Here is a 21,715-nt window from a genome sequence, read left to right on the forward strand (position 1 = left end):
AGTCAAAGTTAAATCCCAGAATATAAACAGCATGATTTTGGTTATGAAAAACTGCTCTAGGGTATTTGATTAGGAATGGATGTATCTTTCTGGAAAATTTGCTGAAACTGTGCACACATTTTTGAGTCAGATCTTTTTCCATCATTCCTGTCCTCTCTCTATCCTCCTATCAATAAAAGTGGCAAAACGCCAAAAAATTAATTTGAGCTGTAGTCCAGCTAAACCCACCTGAGCCAATGACTCTCACCTGCAGGAAGAAGAGTTGCTGTGTTATGTCTTGCACCAGCTCTTCTTCAACATTCTCTGGGTAAAACTTGGCCAGGAAATGAAACACTATGGGCTCTTCTTTGGGCATATCATGATCCAAAACCTATTACAAAGATAAGTCATGACAAATGTTGTGTTGTCTTTTGTATACTTTATATACAGTAACAATAAACTACAACAAAAAAAATAACCATGAGACTTCCACAATGTTGGACATAATAAAAAAAATATATAATGCCATGTCCTATAGCATTCTCTGAAGTACCATGAAAAGAACAAAATACATAAATAGTACAAAATACAAAAAAGTAGTATTTTATGCAAGGATGCATTTATTATATATATATATATATATATATATATATATATATATATATATATATATATATATATATAAAAGCTTAAATTAAGTAAATTAAAATATCATGACATAATGATCATACATGATGAAGGAATAATGTTTCCAAACCATTTCCTCAAGAATTTATCAGTATGACACTATTTTGAACGCAAAAGTTTAAGACGAGCATTTTACCTTCTTGTCCATTTTCAGCCACGCCACAGTGTCTTTGACGTCATACTGCAGACCAAAAAACCAGGTCTCCCTGAGTCCCAGTGTCCGGCACACAAGTTCAAACAGATCCTTTCCTTTCCACTTCAGCTGCCCAAACAAGATTACAAAAAAAAGGTTAGTAACATACGCTGAATTTAAAACTATTTTAAGATCCGTTCCGGTCTCTGTCATAGTTCCTTCTGAAACAACAAGTTGGTGCCAGGACAAAAAAAAGACCAATTTTAATTTCAAGAAGCTCTTAAAAGGAAACAACCTAAAAACTCTCTAGGGATTGCGGCAGACTAATCGAATTCAGACCGACCACAAATCTGAACAGCTCTAGTATAATGAACAGCGACATTCCCTGAATAACCTCATTTCCACAGACCATGTGGACAAGGCAGAGAAATGAATCTGAGCGTCATTACAAAGTCACTGCTGTCAGCAAGTGCATTCACTCGTTTTCATACATATCAGCTCATCTTTTATCAGGAGGAATACTGTCAGGAGGCCAGGAAAAAAAAAATTACCATATTCAATTGGAGAAGAACTGTGGACGTATATCGGTTGCGCATTTCTCATTAAAATGACTTTAATTGTCTTGTGCATACTGCGTACTTGAACAGAATCAATAAAGCAGCAACAAAACATTCATTATTACAACCAAGAGTACCTGCATTAGGGTGCATTACATTGGTTGATCAATTCAACAGAAAACAAGGTCAAATTATCTTCCAACATCCCTGAGTATATTATTTACAAACTGTAGTCCGTTACAGATTGAAAAATCACGCAAGATTACATCTCTCTATTAGATTATTCAGACTTTTCACTACTTCCAGAAGAAACTCATCACGTAAAAGACAAAAAATTGTTTACAAAAGTAATACAAGTCTGATTCTTTATTTTCAAAAACATTATGCCCTCAATCTGAGGTTTGTAAAGGAACCAAACTATCTTAAAATAATAAAACGTGTGCATACAAAGTTATGCAAATGCTATAGTTATGCATAGTTATTCAAATTTCGACAAAATTTCAGGGGCACTTGTCAAAATGACACACGAATACTACATAATCAAGCAATCCTTAAAGTAACTCTAATCTATAATTTATTACAACTTAAAGTAGTTAATTTTCAGACTCTAAATACATAATCAGGATTACATGTAATCAGTTACTATCCAAATTCAAATTTTATTTGTCACATAGACATGCATACATGGTACGACATGCAGTGAAATCTTTTTTTTTTTTTTTTTTACAACCGTCCAGCGTCTAAAAAACTTAAGAAAGGAAAAAGAAAAAGAAAGAAGAAAAAGTGCAGGCATTATAAATGAAAGTTAAAAATTAAAAGGAATTGATTGACAAATCCTGACAAATACAATTACAATGTAATTGTAAAAAAAATAACACCAAAAACTAGAGTTTGCCGTCTGCTGGAGTGTATAAGAAGAACAACAATTATAAAACTCGTGTTGGGCGAATAATTCTCTTGTGTAGACATCTGTGGTCGATTAGCCTTGTCATTAGTTGGATTCAAGCGTGCTAGGCATCATCTGGACCCGGCTGAACTAGATGCTACTGTCTTGTGAGCAATATACTTGCCACATGCGTCACCTTGAATGATAAAAGCTTATGACACGGAGGAGAGAACCTTGCTGTCGTACGTACTAACAACTTCCACAGAGTATTGTAAACATCATCAACAGCGCAAACTGTATTAGCATAACAGGGACAGGTGCTTTTCAAGGTGCGGTTTCATCTTGCCTAATGTTTATGTATGAGAACATATGACAATATGCTGCCATCCAGAGTCCAACCAATTAAAAATGCTGATGCTTCCCCTCTAGAAACCTGACGGCTGCCTTCAAGGACAAGCGTCAGCTGGTGCAAACATTTACAGAGAAATGAGGTGTGTCTGTTTAGAAAAGTGTTCGCTCACTGTCCTAAATATTTAGAGGAGAAATTATGAAGTACTGAAAACTTGACGGCATAACAGCACAAGAAAGAAAGAAAGTACAAAAGCAGTAACCTCAAAGTCAAATGCATGGCTTTATCCACTATTGAACCCCAGGCTATTACCCCAAATTAGATTATACTGAGCTACACCAAGACTGTCTCTCTCGTTACACAGCGCAAGATCAGATGAGGTCAATACCCCACAAAATACCTTTAGCAGACAGTCGAACTACATTTTAGCCTATAGGGCAAATAAAAATATAATTAGAATAGAATAAGAACTATGCACTGTACTTCTTATAATTTGCACCTGACAATGCTTAAATTGCAGCACGAGAAAATATATAAAATACTTTAAGTGAAGATCTGTATGGAATCTGTGCATTGTAGCAACCATCTTTCGAGGTCCTCATTCACTTTAAATGAAAATATTTAGGAGCTAAAATAAATACAACTGGCTTTATGGGGTTTTCCTCTAGTTCTAGATGTTATTTATAACTGTTTAGAAAGCATTTTCTGCCACTGTGAAATAACATCTATCACTATACACCCAAGGCTTCTGATAATAACATGAAGTGCGGTTTAGCAAGCCCTGTATATGATTTTAGTGATGGGCTATTATCAGCTCTCAGTGGTAGCCAATAAAAATCATAATGACTGCAGAGGGAGAAACGGGGGTTTTGTTTTACAAATCCATGCTGCCACCAAGTGGTGGTGCTTAGGAAATACAAAGATGCACCAAAACATTGCTTCTGCGGCTGGAATGTTCCGAATTATGTCATGCTTTTTTTTTTTTTTTTTTTACTCCAAAACTGTATTTGGCTTAACTCTTTGTATAAATCTCTTCAAAAGAGTTCACTGAAAAATACATTTTTATCAAGGAGTCTAGCACAGTCTAATAAAACACGCTTACTATATAAAGATCTCAGTGAATCTGAAATCGAACGCGATGCTTTTAAATGGCTCCAGACGCAAAGGGGTTAAATATTACTCTGCAATTCATAAATACATACTGTTAATTATCCTCCTATCTAAATATCTCCCATTGCAAGTGCATTAATTGAAACTATTTTTACAAACTGAAGAAGAAAAAAAAAAGAGAAATATTGTTCATGGTAATCGATAGAGTGTTACAGACGCTACTGAAAGAGCTGAAACACAGCTTTAATATTCATGCAGATAAAGATCAATATCACACAAAAAAATATGTCTCAGGAAAATGCCAACCAGAACGGCTACATCTTGCTCCCTCGTTTCTAAATATACATTTACTTTTGTATCCAAAACTACTCTGTAGTACATGAGACACCTTATTATATAACAACAGAACCAGGATCCCTCAGAACCTCATTACTACCATAGGAAATACTGTTAATGAGTGTAAAAGATCAAAACGGAGTGAGAGACAGGCAAACAGAGAGGCAGGCACAGAGCAGTACACAGGGTCTTGCCGAGTGGGACTGGCGTGCCTCATGGGACATTAACTCATGGTCCCCGTCTGTCACACCGTTCTCTCACCACCATCTGTTTTCCCTTAATTCAAAAACACTCCCTGAGATGGTTTCTGTGTAAAAATAGGGCATCTTCTTTCAAGAAACTCAAGGATGTTATGTGCAAATGAAGTGCAGCGCCACAGAGGAGTCCTCTGTATGCCTGCAGAACTCCCACCGGATTCACAGTTTGTACAAAACACCTTTATACACGGGAATGATGATTATTGCCGTACGGGATGATGCTTGCTTTGTAGACTTGGATGTTTATTTTAGGTTTTCGCCCACTAGGCCTCATGAGCTTTTTTTTTTTTTACTTTTTGGGATTATTTGTTTTATTTATTTATTTATTTTTTAAAGGAGATGTTAAGCAGAATGTCCAAGCTTCTGTTTTCCACAAACAAAAAAGTGAATGATGATTTATATCGTCAAGCGACAAAAAATCCATGTAACCATATTTTAAGCCTTCTGAAGCCATGGGATAGCGGTGTTTGAGGAATATAATCTAATTAAGTTGCTTAGAGTTAATATTCACCTAAAAGACATTGTACTACCTTTTCTATTTGCAATTTTTTATTAAGGCAGATGCTTTTATTCAATGCTAATTGCACACTGCATTCAAGGTAAACAGTTTTTCATTTTAGAATCCAAGCCATGACTGATAACAGCGTGATCTACTGTTGACATTTTAATTTTAATGACATAAACTACCAACTGCTTAACTTTCCGAGGCCTCTAAACTGTCAACATTATCAACATTTGCTGAAAAAAATAATAACTAATAACTTTGTCATTTTCATAAAGTCGACATAAGAAAAATCAGGCTAAAACTTAAGTATCAGATATCATAAAACGGGCTTTTGAGGAATGTTTATTTGCTCATCTTCTAATCATCAATGTATGCAGTGCAAATTATGTTTTGCCCTCACAATAAAAACTACAGCGCTTTAATGATGTAAGAGACGCTATTGGGAGATACTTACTGATATTTACATTAGAGCTGCAAAACAAATTTGCAAAACAAAAGCGTTATGAATCATTTTGTAGCCCTAATATGCATGTTATGCAAGTAGTCTCACTATGTCATACCATGTAAGCCATAACGCATACTTATTTGAAGATATTTGTGAACAAAACAATGACACCGTTTCCATTTTTTGGAAGAGCTATTCTTAAGGCCACTGAACCGCCCCTGTTCAAACATTAAAGCAGCTCGAGGAGACAGGGATGTCTTGACGCGGCTCCACTGGAGAAACAGGTCAAGATGAGCGACTTGCTCAAGGGCACAACAACAGTGAGCGGGGGACGTTAGAATGCCTTCCCTGAGTTAGGCTTTACATGCCTTCTGGTTACTGATGAGCAGCATTGATCACTAGCCGGCGCAGGTTTGGTTGTAGGCTGGTTTACTGCCATTAAAAAAGTAAAGGTGATATATATATATATATACACAGTTTAAACTTCACACGCTTGCTACTCACCTCACAGCTGAACTCCAAGTCTGCATCCATTGTAACGACTGTGACGTTGAAGGTTTTGGCATGTTTCCTTCGAAGGGAGCTGAGACCCATTTTTGATGCAAGGACACTTGCCATAACGGATGGGAAGGCTTTCTCCTCTTTAGAAACAGCATAAACCGGTATACTAACTCTCTACCTGAAGCATAGCTTGTGATGAAACGCAGCAGATTTGATCTCTGGTTAAAAGCTACAATTTAGCATTACTGGCCAACGTAACAAAATGTGATTAAAGTGCATCTCTAAAAGCAGGACGATGTCAAGCCACCAGCGTTAACTGGTAACTAGAAGTTGGATCCCCTATTCACTTCCTCTAAAGCTTCATTAAGCCTGTAAGAAGATAAAGGAAAAATATGAGCATAAGTTTAGCTAGTAACTGAGTACACGTACAACAACAACAGACAAAAGAAGCTGCTTTTAAACTAACTTAAGCGTAAATACCTATTAAGTAAAAGATGTACTATAACATTAACCTTACGTAACACTCAAGTATGCACTCCTGTAGCAACTTTTACACGACTTCACAACATTTTAGATGTTCACGTACGCTTGTTTAGGCTAACCTGTGGTTTCGTGTCATTGTTTTTTTTTTTTTTTTTTGTTGTGAGGTATTTTTGACCGAACTGACAGCTTATAAACTGCTTGCTAACTCACCGGTCGAGTCGCAGAAACAGCTGATTTCCCGCAGTGTGTGTGTGATTCACGCCCGCTTAAACACCTGACACACACACACACACAGCCGCAGGTTTGTCTCTTTCAGGCCAACAAACAAAACTACAGCTGAAACTTCGCGTGCGCGTGCACGAGGGGGCGGGAGGACATGCGCAATAGCACGCGTCATTCAGCTAAAGTTAAAAGCCTGCTTTTGTTGTTGTTTTGTTGTTGTTGTTGTTGTTGTTGTTGTTGTTGTTGTTGTTGTTGTTTGTCAGAAACGATACAAATAAATGAATTAATAAATACACGAATAAATACATACTAAATGCATACAAACACGCACGCGCACGCACGTACTTGTTTGCATACCTTCCTATGAGCTATTTCTGAAAATATTTCAGAAATGTCAATTTTCAAGTACTGAACATTCTAGAAATGTTTAAAAAAATAATCACTTGTACATTTGTTTTTTGCTTTTAATGACATAAAACGATTTTTACTTACTCAGATTATGCTTCTAAATTATGTTAAAAAAAATTATAAGGTTAAATGTAATATACATTTATATATGTGTGTGTGTGTGTGTGTGTGTTCGTGTGTGTGTGTGTGTTTTGTGTTTTTATTTTACATTTTATTTGAACTTAAAAAGGTTAAAATCTATTTTGTATCTATATTCTTTATAGTAAATATTCAACATATTTAAATGCATCTCGATGTGTATATTCTGATCATTTCAAACTCAAAGTTCAGCCCTTTGCACCAGAAAGGGGCGTGTTTTCGCTGACACATGGGCGGGTCTTAGATGATGTCATCGGAGTAAACAGAAAAGATGGCGACGCCATACACGGGAGATCGGGTTTTAGGGACAAACGCTGTTATTTCAGAGGGTTTCGCCAAACAGTTAACCGATTTACCAGCGGAATTATTAGAGCATATACTGTGTTTCCCCGTTCTAAACCATATCGACATTTGCAACGTTTCCTGCACGTGCAAGAGGCTGCATGACGTGTGCCACGGCAGGGGGAAGGTCTGGGCGCATCAGTACAAACTCAGGTGGCATAAATTAAAAAACGTTTCTAAAGCTTGATACCTCCGTCGACCTCCAGTTTATCAAACCATGATAAATGTGTTTGATCCCTGATAGGTGGTTTAAGACGTGCATTCGGCGCGTGAGTTGAGAGCTGCCAGGTCGTGTTCTCATTCTGCTGATGCACCAAATATGTCCTGCGTGCACATGCAGAAAGATGTTTAGTATGTGATGCTTCGTTTTTATAGACGTGCCTCCTTTGTGTTGGGGGAAGAACCGAATGCATGTATAATTGTTGACAATGTTAAGTGACCTTGAACACAGAAATGCGTGATGTTCTGATGGGCTCACAACAAATCCCATAATATAAAATCATAAGCTTACATGAGCTTCTTTCTTTTAAGGTTATTACATTTAGAGTTATTATAGTAACAATAACTACAATTACAGCCTTTTGGGTAGATTTTGCATAAAACTGAAATAACAAAACGAACCCTATAGTGAAAGTATTTGTTTAGTTATATGTATTTCTTCAGGTTTTAAATATGACGCACAACTCTGCGTTAGCCCCATTTAAGGAGCTGGTTTAACATCCCCCCCGTTTCAAGGTCAAACATTATTGTTGTGTTATTGATATTTTAGGTGGCCCAGGCTCCAGAGGTTTTATCAGCAAAATGAGCCATACGATTGGCTGAAAGAATTCAAAACCCGGCATATGGTTGGTCAGCAGATCAGAAGAACAGTAGAGTCTATTTCCAAGAGGTTCTTCACGGAAGTTGTAAGTGGCTAAAAGAGACTAGACTACAAAAGCAGTTTATCGTTTTTTCAAAAATGTTAATCTTTTTTGGTATGAACGTTACGCTACGGTTGGACAGGTATATTTGTGCGGTAAGTTGGATTGAATAATTTGCTTTAGTCACTAACCCAGAGATCTGTAACTCAGCCTTGCGTTGGTCAGGTTCTTGGAGACAGCTTTGCGGAAATCGAGTCTCTCGGAGCTCCTGAACACTTCTGTGAGGATGAGCTGCTTGGCATTTTGAACTCGGACAAAAGGTTAGAAAGGAGCTCACGACTGTTTCATTTTTTTTCCTTAACGCTCGATGCTTTAACTGAATTAATGCATTTCCTTCTTTCCCAGGAAATGTTTGACCCTCAAGTACTATGCAAAGAAAATCCTGTACTTCCTCCGGCAGCAGAACATTCTGAGGAATTTGAAGGGTTTCCTTGAGAGACCGCCAGAACAACAATTAGCCCTTGAAGGTAAACTTATGCCTCACAAAAGAAGCGGCGTCCAAAAAAATAATAATTCCCCCGATTTTCGCTGCTGAATATTGAGCAGATTTGGAGACATGTAGCATTGCATCGCTTGCTCACTAATGGATCCTTTGCGGTGAATGGGTGCCGTCAGAATGAGAGTCCAAACGGCTGATAAAAACACAATAATCCACAAGTAATCCGCACCACTCCAGTCTATCAGTTAACATCTTGTATAGTGAGAAGCTGCGTGTTTGTAAGAAACAACATTTGGGTGAGCTATTCCTTTAACTGAAACATTTCATAATGTTTTCCCTTAGCAGCGACAAGGCTAAATAATAACATCTGTTGCGCTGTAACTGCTATCATAATCATATGTAACAATGATAGTTTACATGCATACATGATGAACTTGAATATGTTAAGATAGCTAAGCATTACAATATTCGCAACAGCATTAGGCAGTGGGCAAAGAACAGGCCGCCTCCTCACTGTATTGTTACCGATGATGTTCAGATCAGTGATTTACGCCAAATAACTCAACGTCCGTGTGTCTGATCTCAATTCCAGGTGCCGTTTTGGTCGATCAGTATTGCAACCCTCTGGCTGATATCACTCTCGAGAGCATATCCGCGCAGATAGAAGAAATCACCGACAAGGTGAAGAAGTATCTGCGAGTGAAAAATGCCACACACCCAAGCCTACGAGCCGGTCAAGGTCAGTCCGCAAGGAGAGATCCGGAAAATTCAATTTCCTATTCTCCTATTAGTCAGACCTGTGTAGTCTGGTTTATGTTCCGCCTGTTATTCGATAAAAGCTTTCGGCTTGATGTCAGCAAAATAAATGTCTTTGAGGTCTCGTTACATATTTTAATCTACTTTGGACTGCATTGGGCGGCCGCAGTGGCACTGTTGTTCTTAAAGCTGTAGCGTGTCTTCGGCGTGTTGTTTCTCCAGGTGACTGCTTCGTTCTGGAAAACCTGGAGTTTCAAAGGCAAGTCATAAGTGCTCTGAATGCTGTGCTGTACGACCAGCTGCAGTACAAGGGCAATGAGCGTGACTACTACAATCCACTCAACTCATACATACATCAGGTACTGCAATCATATATCATACTCATTTCTAAAATGCTTTATCTAATTTAGGCAAGTGAGGATAGCCAGTGTTAGGGGCAATGCGGTAACTATGCATGCATTACATGACAAAATATATATTTTTTAAATAGCAATATATTTAAACATAATGTTTGTGTATTAAATTAAATATTTTTATAAGTTACATAATTTTTTATGTATCTATATATGGAGAGTTTATTTGCAAAAACAGATAACTTACTTTAAAGCTATTTAACGCAATAAAACACAATAAATTGTGATTGCATGAAAACATAACTTAAAACATGATTTTTAAAGCTGTAAAATATTAAGTTTTCTGTTTTTGCAAAGAAACTCTTCGTTGGTAACAGCTGCAAGTATTTCTTGAGTTGTTAATTTTGCGATGCAGTTTTTTTATTTAATGAATAAACTTCATTTATTGAAATTAAAAATCTTTTTTTTGCATTCTTTTTGACCTCAGACTTTTAAATGTTAGTATTTTAAACGTGCATCCACAGAAAAAGGCATAAAAAAATACCTGCAGTCCACAAAACACAGTGTTATGTCCATGTAATTGTGCTGAAAGTAAAAATAATATTAATGCATTGTATTGAACGTGTGCATTTTATGTCAAGTCTCACATTGTGCCCCCTTGTGGTCAGGTGCTGCTCCGTCGGACAGGCATTCCCATCAGCCTCTCTGTGCTTTACATGACTCTGGCCAGGAAGTTAGGAGTTCCTCTGGAGCCTGTCAACTTCCCCAACCATTTCCTGCTCCGCTGGTGCCAAAATCAAAGGAGGTGGGCTTTAATAACACATTCCAGCTGTTGCCGTCTGTCAGAATGAAATTACATCACCAATCAGTTTCAAGTCAATTTAATTGTACAGCTCAGTTTAAAATACATGTTGTTATGATATCTTAATATCTTCATATCTCGTTTGCCACATTTAGAGCTGTGAGATAATATAGCTGACGCTGTGCAATGAGACTGATATTCACTGTACAGTAGTAGCCTATATATTGCACTGTGTGGGTATGCTGTATGCACATATATATCATACTTTATGTAAAGTGCTGGACAACAATATCATTTTTAGCTAGCAATATAGCTGTGATCTCAGTATGCTGTGTTAAAAACAACAATGTAAGTTGACAGCCGAGTTGTTTTGCAGGAGTGACGACATCTACGATTACGTATACATTGACACGTTTGGTAAAGGAAAGCAGCTGGCTGCTAAAGAGTGTGAGAATCTGATCCGACACCAGGTGGGAGCAGATTACTACAGCGCTATAAGCACCAGCGAGCTGCTGCTGCGGATGGTGGGAAACCTGCTTAACATCGGCAAAAGAGGGTGAGAATCACGCAGGGATGAGTCGGCGCGTCGCGAAATGTTGTTTATATGCATGTGGTTGCGCTGCCGTTTAACGATCGTTTCGTTAAATCTCTGCGCTTAAAGTTGTACTGGTAATGAAGGAGGCGTTTAAAAGACTTTGTTCGTATGCTCATTAGTAAGCCAGTTAGGGAAATCCATTCTCTTCACTGTCTTGGCAACTTGTGAAGTTACAAAATGCGCTTGCGTTTGTGATTTGTCTAGGGAAGGGAATGAGAAATCATATCAGCTCCTGAGGGACTCGCTGGATCTCTACCTCACAATCAACCCTGATAATGTGCAGTATCTTCTGCTGCAGGCCCGTCTCTATTTCCACCTGGGCATCTGGCCTGAGAAAGTGAGTGCAATCACACGGATGAGACTTGAATATCAGTTCACGTCCATAATTCTCCTATTTGTTTATTAAAGAATGATCAAAAAGATGCTATATTAAATTTTCCAATGTTATTTTAGTGCCACTGTTTAGTGTATTATAGTTTTTATTAATATTTTAGTTTTTTCTGTTTCCTTTTCTTTAGCAATTTAGTTTTTTTGTCGTTTTTAGTATTATATATATATATATATATATATATATATATATATATATATATATATATATATATATATATATATATATATATATATATATACATAAAGGTGGTGAGTTATTACATCAGTAACACAAATATGAAAGAAGATAATGGCTATTTTGAAGGTAGATAATGTTTGCTCCATGCATAACTGGTACTAAATATCACCCTGGTTACACTGAAAATAGTAATAGGTACTTTTCACAAAGAGTGCAAATAAAAGTATTATGCTATTTCTTTTATGTTATTACAGTATTTTACACCACCCTGCATCATATAACATCTGATACTTGTTTGTTTGGGATGCTGATTCCAAAAATAGTCAAACTTTTTCACAAAATGACTGTACACTGACAATGTAAACAAAATTAAAAAGGGAATGCAAATATTGGGGTGAATATTGCAGTTAAGTTTATAATCAAGGATAATAAGTCAATTTCATTATCAAGTAAATATTCTCATGGGAGAAAGGTATGAGAACCGTGTTTGTTTGATTTTTCTCTCTCTCTCTCTCTCTCTCTCTCTCTCTCTCTATCTATCTAGGTGTTGGATATTCTACAGCATATCCAGGCTCTGGACCCGTCTCAGCACGGAGCGGTCGGGTATCTGGTGCAGCATACGCTCGAGCACATCCAGCATAAGAGGCATCCGGTAGAGCCGGAGGTGAAGAGACGCAGCGCTCCTGAGCACAGGGATGTACAGTACTCTGTAGGCCTCATCATGAAACATAAGAGGTGCGTTCCTGTTTGTGTGAGTGGGAAACTTATGAACTACGTGAAATATGAAACTCGGTTTAATCTGACATTTGAGAACAGCGAGGGAAGCGTGAACTTCTGTCTATAAAAAGAACCGACGCTTATTTGCAACTTGTCAAAAAACACCTGTCGTTGCTACATTTCTCCAGGTGCGCCTCATTTTTCATGATGCAAATATATAACAGTTTTGCCCAAATAATACAATGTAAAATTGCTTTTATTGGAGCAAAATGGCCACGCCATCTTGATTTCAATCCAAAAAAGGCTCTAGATATACTGTAGATTAAAGGTGTTTATATTTAATATTTGTGACTTCGGATCACCAAACATATAAGGGGGAAATTGGTCAAAATTACGATTCGAACGCTGGATAAATAAGCTTTATATTGATGTGGTTTGTTAGAATAGGACAATATTTAGCTGAGATACAATCTAGAATTTGAGGGAGCAAAAAAAATAAACATTGAGAAAATTGCCTTTAAAGTTGTCCAAATAAAGCTTTTAGCAATGCATATTACTAATCAAACATTAGATTTTGATATATTTACTGTAGGAAATTTGCCAGATGTCTTCATTAAACATGATACTTAATATGCTAATGCTTTTTGGCACAAAAGAAAAATAGTTTAGTCCTATTCAAGGCGTTTTTGAATGTCGTTACTAATATACCCGTGCTACTTATGACTGGTTTTATGGTCCAGGTTCATATTTAAACTTCACAAACCGATGTCTCTCACAGGTCAGGCTACAACTGCGTTATCTACGGGTGGGACCCTAAATGCACCATGAGTCAGGAGTGGATTAACACTATGAGGGTCCATCAGCTCTCCAAGGGGGCTGATCAGCCCTTCTACAACGTCCTAGTGCAGGACGGGACATGTCGATATGCTGCGCAAGGTGAGTTTTTCCATTGATCCAAGATTTAAGATCAAGATTTCCGTTTCTTTTTAATCTAACGTTGTTTTAGGTAGTGCATACGCTATTGGAGACTCATTTATCATCGCACTCTGGTATCTGGAAAACTAGGTCTTTGTCTTAACTGCATCAGCATCAGTGAATCATTTCTTTCGGGGCACTGGTTGAGTTATTAATTGATTTGAGACCCTCGCTTTCACTTTTCGTTTGCAGAGAACCTGGAGCCTCACTCCGCCCCGCTGGAGATCGCCCACCCTGAGGTCGGCCGCTACTTCACCGAGTTCTCTGACACGCACTACATGGCTAATGAAGAGCTCCAGGCGCGTTACCCAGAGGACATGTGCAAGACCTACAGGACTGTAGAGGAGCTCTACCACGGTCTCAACCCCAACTCAGGGCAGTCACCGGAGCCCACCGCCAACTTCCAGGACCACGATTTGTTAGATCCATAGAGAAGAACGCCACCTCCTCGCCTCCCTCCCTAGTGTAGATGCGTAATGTCATTCACCTTCTCCTGAAATGTTTAAGATGTTGAGGGACTGAATTTGAAGTTTAAAGAACTAAGTAAAGGAATAGTTTACCCAAAACTTGTTGAACATTTACAAAATCGAGGCCATGCAACGTGTAGATGAGTTTGTTTCTTCATCAGAACCGATTTGGAGAAATTAAGTATTACACCACATGTTCAACAATGGTTAGTGAATGGGTGCCGTCAGAATGAGAGTCCAAACATCTGATAAAAAACATCAAAATAATCCACACCACTCCAGTCTATCATTTAATTTCTGGTGAAATGAAAATCTCTCGTTTTGCATCAAGGTGTTTAAAGCATCAGATTTCATTAAATACTCCAATTTTATACATAAAAGTTTATGTAAGTTATCTCTTACAAACACACTGCACTTGGCATTAATTGACAGATTGGAGGTGGGCAGATCACTTGTGGATTATGGTGTTTTTTTCAGCTGCTTAGACTCTCATTCTGACGGCACCCATTCACTGCTGGTTGAGCAAGAGATGCTAAATTTCCCCAAATCTGCTCTGATGAAGAAACAAACTCATCTACACATCGGACATATTTATTTTTGGGTGGACGATTCCTTTAAGACAGAACCAGTCTAAGATCAGTAGTTTTCCCTCCCAATTCATTTCAACTGTACACCATCCTGATCCTAGATTAGTTTTAAGCGCAACTTTGACCCAGAGCTGCTAATGTAGTCCAAGCTGAAAGAAACTACATGTGTCGTATTTGAGTGGTTGAGTATAAATGATGTGGTTGAGTTACAGTATTTGTGCAGATATAAAATATACTCTAGATAGTATGTATAGACTATGTGAACTTACACTACAGAGGGTCTGAATATCTGTATATGTGTTGACGATCAGCTTCAGGCCCGTTCCCGTTATGCCATATAACACATCTCACTGAACTAATGCACTAATGTCACATATGTTAATATGTTAACTAACATGCACTTGACATGAGGTAAAATCTCTAAAGCTGTCACCTTAAAATATTTTGTAATGTTTATTTCAAAGTTATAAAAAAAAAAAAAGAAAAACCTAGAGATCAAGGGCTCAAGAAATTCTTGGCTCAAAGTGGTTGTAAATACAAAAGCATTGATAATATAAGAGAATGAATCACAATAAAAAATAAGCTCTGCTTTGCTGGTCTGGTTATTTATTTATTTTACGTTTATGACATACTGTATATCTATTTTGCCAGTGTAGATATTTTAAAAACTTATTTTTGAATGTGCTGATTTATTAAAAGGATATAATCAAATATTAATTTGGTATATGAGCAAAGATTTGAGCATGTCAGCCCCAAACTTTATGATTTATTACTCTTAAGCTGAATATTTAAATTATAATAAGTCAAAATGCAAATACAGGCTAATTTGTGACACTGACCATGTGAAATATTTTTATACAAATGATCGGGTTTCCTTCCGCTCATGCAAAAGTTACTCTTTGCAATAACCTTCATTCATTCCATAGAACATGATTGCAGTGTTTTGTTTATTACTGTTCGAGATACAAATCAAATATTAAAACGTGCCGGAATTGCATTTGTCAATTTAACATTTTAGTTTATTGCTATGCTGATTTAATAATGCTGCATGTCCTGATGATTGTTGTATCATGCGCTGATCACTTTGAAATGAAGTTTCATATTGAACGTCAAACAGGTTAGGGTGGTGTCTCACTTGTATCCAAAGCAGAGCGTGTTTGCATCAACTTTAATACTCATCCAAAGCTGCACAACCTCAAATATTTATAATGCAAATATAAGCATCCACCGCAGCATACATTAATCCTTTCTCTGGCTGCAGAAGAAAGACTGGGAGAACAGCACAACAGCATTATTTGAAGCGTGTTATTTTCATGAATGCTAAGAACAAAACAGTAGTATTTTAATCATACAAATCAATATTTAAATTGATTCATTTTAATAATGATTTACGATAAAATAATAGTTTTTATTAATTTATATGTTGTTTTAGTTTAAGAGTTTTAATGCTTTAATATACATTTTATTTATTCACATTGAAATAAGTATTGTGCCATTTATTTACATAAATTGTTATCTTAAAAAAGATGATCTTTTTGACAAGGCTATGACAAGAAAGCGAAGATTTCTTCTTTTAGAAAGTGTGGAGATTATACCCAACCCATATGTCAATTTTTGGTCTCGCACTCAGAAGAAAAAAATAAAAATAAAAGCGTCCGAGAGGCTCAGGTGCGTCGCTGACGTGCATTTGCATATTTCATGAGAGGGCGGAGCCTCGCTGTCAAAGTCTGAAGACGCGTCGTGAAAAGTTCTGATTATTCTTCACGCGACTCTCTTTCTGAGCTCTTCCGGACGTCAACATGGGAGCTTCTCAGTCTGGACGCGCGCACACGTTCCGAGATCTGGCTGATAAAACTGGCTGTGAGTTTCCATAAAACTTTTCAATGGGCGATTTTTTTCAGGTGCTTAGATTGTGACTTTACACTTACAAACAAGGTAACACGGTACTGTAATCATATCACGAGTTTGTATCATGGTACTGTGTGGTACCATGATAGTACTTCAGAGAATTGAATAATACTAAAAAAAAAACATATATGGTAATACCATGCTGCGTTTTTTGACTACTTCAAGTTAGCATACAGTTTACAGAAATTAATGTTTGTGTTAGTTTATGAGTTAAAGTCTGAATATATATATATATATATATATATATATATATATATATATATATATATATATATATATATATATATATATAAATTAATTAATAATTAAAAAAATTATATATATATATATATATATATATATATATATATATATATATAAATTAATTAATAATTAAAAAATATATATATATATATATATATATATATATATATATATATATATATATATATATATATATATATATATATATACATATAAAAGCTATTATTAAGTGCCAACTTGTACTAAACAAATATATATTAAAATGCATACTGTGCATAAAGTTGCAGATTTCAGTAGATTCACAGCCTAAATCTACTGAACCCAAAGTGTAACTCGGTTGGAATGCAGAAGTAGGAAGACTTTTGGAGAAGCACAAGTAATCCCATTCATATCTGTCAATGGGAAGAAGCGTTTTCACAACAGTTATTTACTGTACGGACGCGAATGTGCGAATACCAAGAACATATTACACGGAGCAAATCCTCTCGAAACTAACCGTGCTACCTCACAAAATAGAGTTTACAACGACGTCCCACTTATTAACATGAATGCATTTTGTCAAGTTAGTTCACAACACATTGCCTAATAGTTAACGATGCTTTAAAAAGTATTGTTCATCGTTAGTTGATGTTAACTAATGTTGAAACCTTATTGTAAAGTGTTACCAGTATAACTAGCTGTGGTATAAATGCACAATATAAACACATGTGGCTTCCTTGCTATGTTAAACATGAATTTTTCTAGTTTTACTTGTTGTTCTGTGTATGTCCTTTCTTGCATGCATGCGTGCGTGTGTGTGTGTGTGTTTTAGTGCGAAAGTAACCTATAATTTGCTTCTTCGAGTTTTTTCTACATTCTCAGAAAAGGTAGAAATCGATCACCGGGCCATCTTTTCAAAATTGACTAATACGTACCTTTTCAAGCTCTGTTATGTACCTTTAACATAACATAACTCATTTAGGGGTCAATAAAGGGTCAATAAAGTGCAAAAGGTAAGCTTTTGCATCTTGGATAACGGCCCAGTGATGTCCTTTGTACCTTTTTAGTTACCAGAAGAAAACACTGGTCTCTAAGTACGGGCAGGGGGTCATAAAAGAAGCCGTATGATGGTTTGTAATAAATGTCTGCTTATTTTTTTCTAAAGAATACCTCATTAAGAAAGTACAGAGCACATAGTGAACATGAGCGAGGCTAGTACAGACGTTTGGTGACAGCTGTCATAAGAACAGGGATTGATTACATCTATTTTGGTCGACTAAACCTCTATAAATACAGTTTGTATTGTTGTGAGTGTATCTGGTCACCTCCTCGCCTCTGACGAAACACGAGTTCATTCATTATGTCTTGCGCTTCACCCACACACACACACACACACACACACACACACACACACATCCTGTCTCATTCCCTCCTTCAGAACAGCTGTGACTACCGCCGCACTGACCCGCTTCATCTGCCAAGTCCTCCGAAATGTTCCTGAATTTGCTTTCTTTTTCTCACTTTAGTTTCCATAGAGCAGATAAATAACCTCCATAACAGATTTACGTACCTGACTCAAGACGAAGACACTTTAAGGTAGCGTACGGATACTAAAATAGTGTGTCACCCGTCACACAAACTTTATCATTTATCTAAAATATTCGAAACACTTTCACGTCTGATTTTCCGTAATAAGGAAGCGCGATGCACAGGATGACGTTTCTTCTCATTTCAGACGTGAACACCTTGAGAATATTAGCGATTTGGCCCTCAACCCAATCCGAAGACAGATCATTGAGGCTTTCTTTGATAAAAGGTGAGTTCAGAAAAGAAAGAAATCACATATGGGTCCATATGTGATATCATGACTTTTATTATTTTTGTGTTTTTGCAAATAAGCATTAAATGCTAAGAAAGATGGCATATTTAAATTTTATATATATATAAATTGATTTATTATTTAATGTTTGATTTAAATTGATTTATTATTTAATATTATTTAATTATTTATTTGATTTTTATTTAAATTATTACATTTATTATTTTTATTTACATTTTTTTCTTTCTATTTTAAATTTAGGAACTCTATTGAAACATTTCGTGCTTTGTTTTACCATTAGTTTTAGCTGAAAAGCAGTTGTGTCCTATAACAAATTTTGAGAAAAGTTGGGAAAGACTGCATATTTATGAAGAGATATTTAAAGCAAATGCATAATAAATACGTGTATTTATCCATTAATAGGTTTCAATTACAATACATATTTTCAGGCTGTTTTTTTCTCCTACACTGAGCCATGTGTCTCCACTTACATTTTATCTTTACATTTTTATCCCTGTCTATATCCTCAAGGTTTTTACAGAGAGATTTGTTCATATGTAATTTGCTTGATTTTATTCCTTTTTATTAAAACTGTCAAAATGTATTGCCTTCTGTCTGTTCTAATTATTTTTAGAATCATGGAGCGGCAAAATGAGCTCAAAATTCCCTCTGTAAAAACTTTTGACTCTAATATGTCAAAAAAATTAAGAATTTTTAAACCGATTTCATCCACTGTTTAGATTTTTGTTCTAGAAATGTATGCAAATTAGCACACATCACACATATTTAAACTTAATAGTTTAGAGAACTTTATATTATTTTATATTTATATATAAAATATATATAATATTATATATATTTTGAATTTGCTTTGATAGTGTCAAAATAACGTCTTCTTAAAACCGTAGGTTCCAGCTGTCAAAATTTACCTCGTATGCCTTTAATGAAATTTAATGAGCATTTATCAATTGTTATAGTTATTGAACATGAATTAACATGAACTAGAAATATTTCTTACAGTCTCTGTTCCGCTTCTGGTGTGTTTATGATGCTGTCATGCGTGTTTTCATCCAGGAACTTAGGTGAAAAAGAGAAGGGCTCTCTTCAGGAGATCGGTTTTCAGGAATTCGTTACGGTCCTGTCCTTCTTCAGACCGCCCAAACCACGCATAGCGGACGAAGAGATGAGAAACATCAAGAAGGAGAAACTGCGCTGTGAGAATACGGAGGGCCATTCTACTGAAGCTTTTTTTTAAACAGATATCACTGTTATTTTGTATCATTGATATAGTATTATCATTTTTGTTAATATTTAGAATTTAGTTAAATTATTTAAATGTACATTTTACAACATTCGCGTTATTATTTTTAAAAAATTTGTATATGTATGTGTAGATATTAATTATTTTAGTATCTAAGAGTTTGTGTTTAAATAATGTGCATCTATAAACACACACACACACACATATATATATATATATATATATATATATATATATATATATATATATACATATACATATACATACATATATATTTATTTAAGAGATATCTAAATATTAATTTAAATTATAATATTAAATATTTTTTAAAAATTACAGAATACTGAACATTTATTTTGAGTACAGTCAATTGCAATTAATCACTTTAAACTTACTTAAACTGAACAGAAATTAAAAATATTGCCTTGGCAAATAGGTGAAATACATATATAATAATATAATAATAATATAATTAATTTCATTAATTGTGAAATTTCATTAATTGTATTCTTTTCATTAATTGTATTTTTACAATTTCATTAATTATATCATTTTTTTGTATTTTTGGCAACTTCTTTCAGCATTAATACAGTTTTGAGGTGCACATTCGTATTTTGACCAAAAAAAAATTGGGTAAAAGCGTATCTGCTTCCCTGTAGTTCTATTCAACATGCACGACACCGACAACGATGGCGTCATCACACTGGACGAATACAGACGTGTAAGATTCTTATTTTATATAAAACTAAAAAAAAAAAAAACCCCACGTACGGCTTGATCTGAGCCCAGTGTGACTGATTGTAGGTGGTGGAGGAGCTGCTGTCCAGCTACGAAACCATAGGAGCGGAAACCGCCAAAGCCATTTCAGACGCTGCGATGCTGGAGGTGGCGAGCGTCACAGTGGGTCAGATGGTACGCTGACGATCCCTGCTGGCCTTCCACTTTTTAAAACTTCTATCGCAATCGCGTTTGAAACCTGATTTTTGTGTTTTAGGGTCCCGATGAATTTTATGAAGGAATCACCTTTGAACAGTTCACGCAGGTTTGCGTTTGGGTAACATTATAATTATATTGGAACGTAACTGCGCGGCATGCTGATACCTCACACTCTCTCCCACAGATACTGAGAAATTTAGAGATCGAGACCAAGATGAATATTCACTTCTGGAACCTGGACACCAGGACAGTGCAGTGTGGGAAATGAGAGTCGCTTTGGCTTCGGCGCTTTACTTTTCAGGCTTTTTAGACCTAAACATGTTCGAATTTGTCTCAAGTGTTGCGAGTTGATTTCTTCTGGAGATATGTAGGTATCCAGATTAAGAAATGGAGGCAGGGAACATGAGTCAGGAGCAAAGTTATATTATAAATATTTATAAAAGCTATTTCTGTGGCTTCGTATGTTCACCCATTTTTAATCGTAAGCACTTTCAAATGCTGTGTATATTGGATTTTGGTAAACGTGATCATAAATTTCCCATCTGAGCAAAGTGCTCATTTTATAATGGAGGAAGTCTTTAAAAAAATCAACAAACGAGTGCTGAAACACTCCACACCCAAAGTTAATGTATCCACAAATCTTATCGTTCAACTCAAAAACAGCAGGGAGTGATTGTTTTGTGGCCCTTGTGCATTTACTCTCTTATTAAAAGAATATTTAATCCATCTGGCTTCCTTCCACCAAAGTTATATATTAAGATTAATTACCGTGGTGCGCATAGCTTGTAAAGCAACAGAATGTACTGTAAGATATTAATAAAAGTATCATTTTATTATTGCTAATTGAACACTAATCTGTTTATTTACATTGAAATGAATAAAATCAGTTCATTTTAAAAGCTTTTTTCTTCTTTTGTGCATTTTGTGAACGTGTAAAACGTTGTAAAACGCATCCCATTGCATATTTAGTCGAAGATGAACTATGTGGTATTTTGGAACAAATCTTTTACAAGGTTGATGCCAAATAAGTCAATGCCAATTTCTTCATGTTA

The 21,715-nt window shown here is 36.0% G+C and overlaps 3 protein-coding genes across 5 annotated transcripts in view; 2 read left to right on the plus strand and 1 right to left on the minus strand.

Moving 5' to 3' along the window:
- The window catches only part of nf2a (neurofibromin 2a (merlin)), a 31,861-nt gene extending 25,286 nt beyond the window's left edge, over positions 1-6,575 (minus strand). The window contains exons 1-4 of one of the 2 annotated variants that reach the window (XM_043240421.1): positions 6,439-6,575; positions 5,749-6,114; positions 803-928; positions 248-370 (exon numbers count right to left, since the gene is read on the minus strand). In XM_043240421.1, the coding sequence (XP_043096356.1) occupies positions 248-370; positions 803-928; positions 5,749-5,862 (363 nt within the window). In that variant the 5' untranslated portion in view covers positions 5,863-6,114; positions 6,439-6,575. Of the gene's footprint in view, positions 1-247; positions 371-802; positions 929-5,748; positions 6,115-6,262; positions 6,373-6,438 lie in introns of those variants that run through there. The other variant, XM_043240420.1, reaches the window with a different exon arrangement.
- A 657-nt stretch (positions 6,576-7,232) lies between these two features.
- fbxo21 (F-box protein 21) lies at positions 7,233-15,105 on the plus strand. Of its 2 annotated transcripts, none has more exons than XM_043240490.1 (12): positions 7,233-7,491; positions 8,108-8,243; positions 8,424-8,518; positions 8,604-8,725; positions 9,290-9,436; positions 9,676-9,812; positions 10,475-10,611; positions 10,985-11,164; positions 11,408-11,540; positions 12,316-12,506; positions 13,267-13,424; positions 13,656-15,105. In XM_043240490.1, exons 1-12 carry the CDS (start codon positions 7,268-7,270, stop codon positions 13,892-13,894), a joined length of 1,899 nt encoding a protein of 632 aa, XP_043096425.1. In that variant the 5' UTR covers positions 7,233-7,267; the 3' UTR covers positions 13,895-15,105. The 2 variants fall into 2 exon arrangements, with proteins under 2 accessions (XP_043096425.1, XP_043096424.1); XM_043240489.1 differs by having other exon boundaries at positions 7,234-7,491; positions 8,409-8,518.
- A 1,132-nt stretch (positions 15,106-16,237) lies between these two features.
- On the plus strand, positions 16,238-21,418 carry tesca (tescalcin a). The gene is made up of 8 exons (XM_043239927.1): positions 16,238-16,377; positions 18,174-18,243; positions 18,383-18,463; positions 19,541-19,680; positions 20,387-20,448; positions 20,532-20,639; positions 20,722-20,769; positions 20,848-21,418. The coding sequence occupies exons 1-8, from the start codon at positions 16,317-16,319 to the stop codon at positions 20,929-20,931; spliced, it is 654 nt and encodes a 217-aa protein (XP_043095862.1). The 5' UTR covers positions 16,238-16,316; the 3' UTR covers positions 20,932-21,418.
- Positions 21,419-21,715: the final 297 nt, after the last annotated feature.

This window comes from Puntigrus tetrazona, chromosome 5, assembly GCF_018831695.1.
Source record: "Puntigrus tetrazona isolate hp1 chromosome 5, ASM1883169v1, whole genome shotgun sequence".
Lineage (NCBI taxonomy): Eukaryota > Metazoa > Chordata > Actinopteri > Cypriniformes > Cyprinidae > Puntigrus > Puntigrus tetrazona.

Coding starts and splice junctions, on each gene's coding strand:
- fbxo21 (XM_043240489.1), top strand. CDS start 7,268: ATGGCGACGCCATACACGGGAGATCGGGTTTTAGGGACAAACGCTGTT. Junction 8,244..8,408: donor AGAGGTTCTTCACGGAAGTT/GTAAGTGGCTAA, acceptor TCTGTAACTCAG/CCTTGCGTTGGTCAGGTTCT. Junction 10,612..10,984: donor TGGTGCCAAAATCAAAGGAG/GTGGGCTTTAAT, acceptor GTTGTTTTGCAG/GAGTGACGACATCTACGATT.
- tesca (XM_043239927.1), top strand. CDS start 16,317: ATGGGAGCTTCTCAGTCTGGACGCGCGCACACGTTCCGAGATCTGGCT. Junction 20,449..20,531: donor CACTGGACGAATACAGACGT/GTAAGATTCTTA, acceptor GACTGATTGTAG/GTGGTGGAGGAGCTGCTGTC. Junction 20,640..20,721: donor GCGTCACAGTGGGTCAGATG/GTACGCTGACGA, acceptor TTTGTGTTTTAG/GGTCCCGATGAATTTTATGA.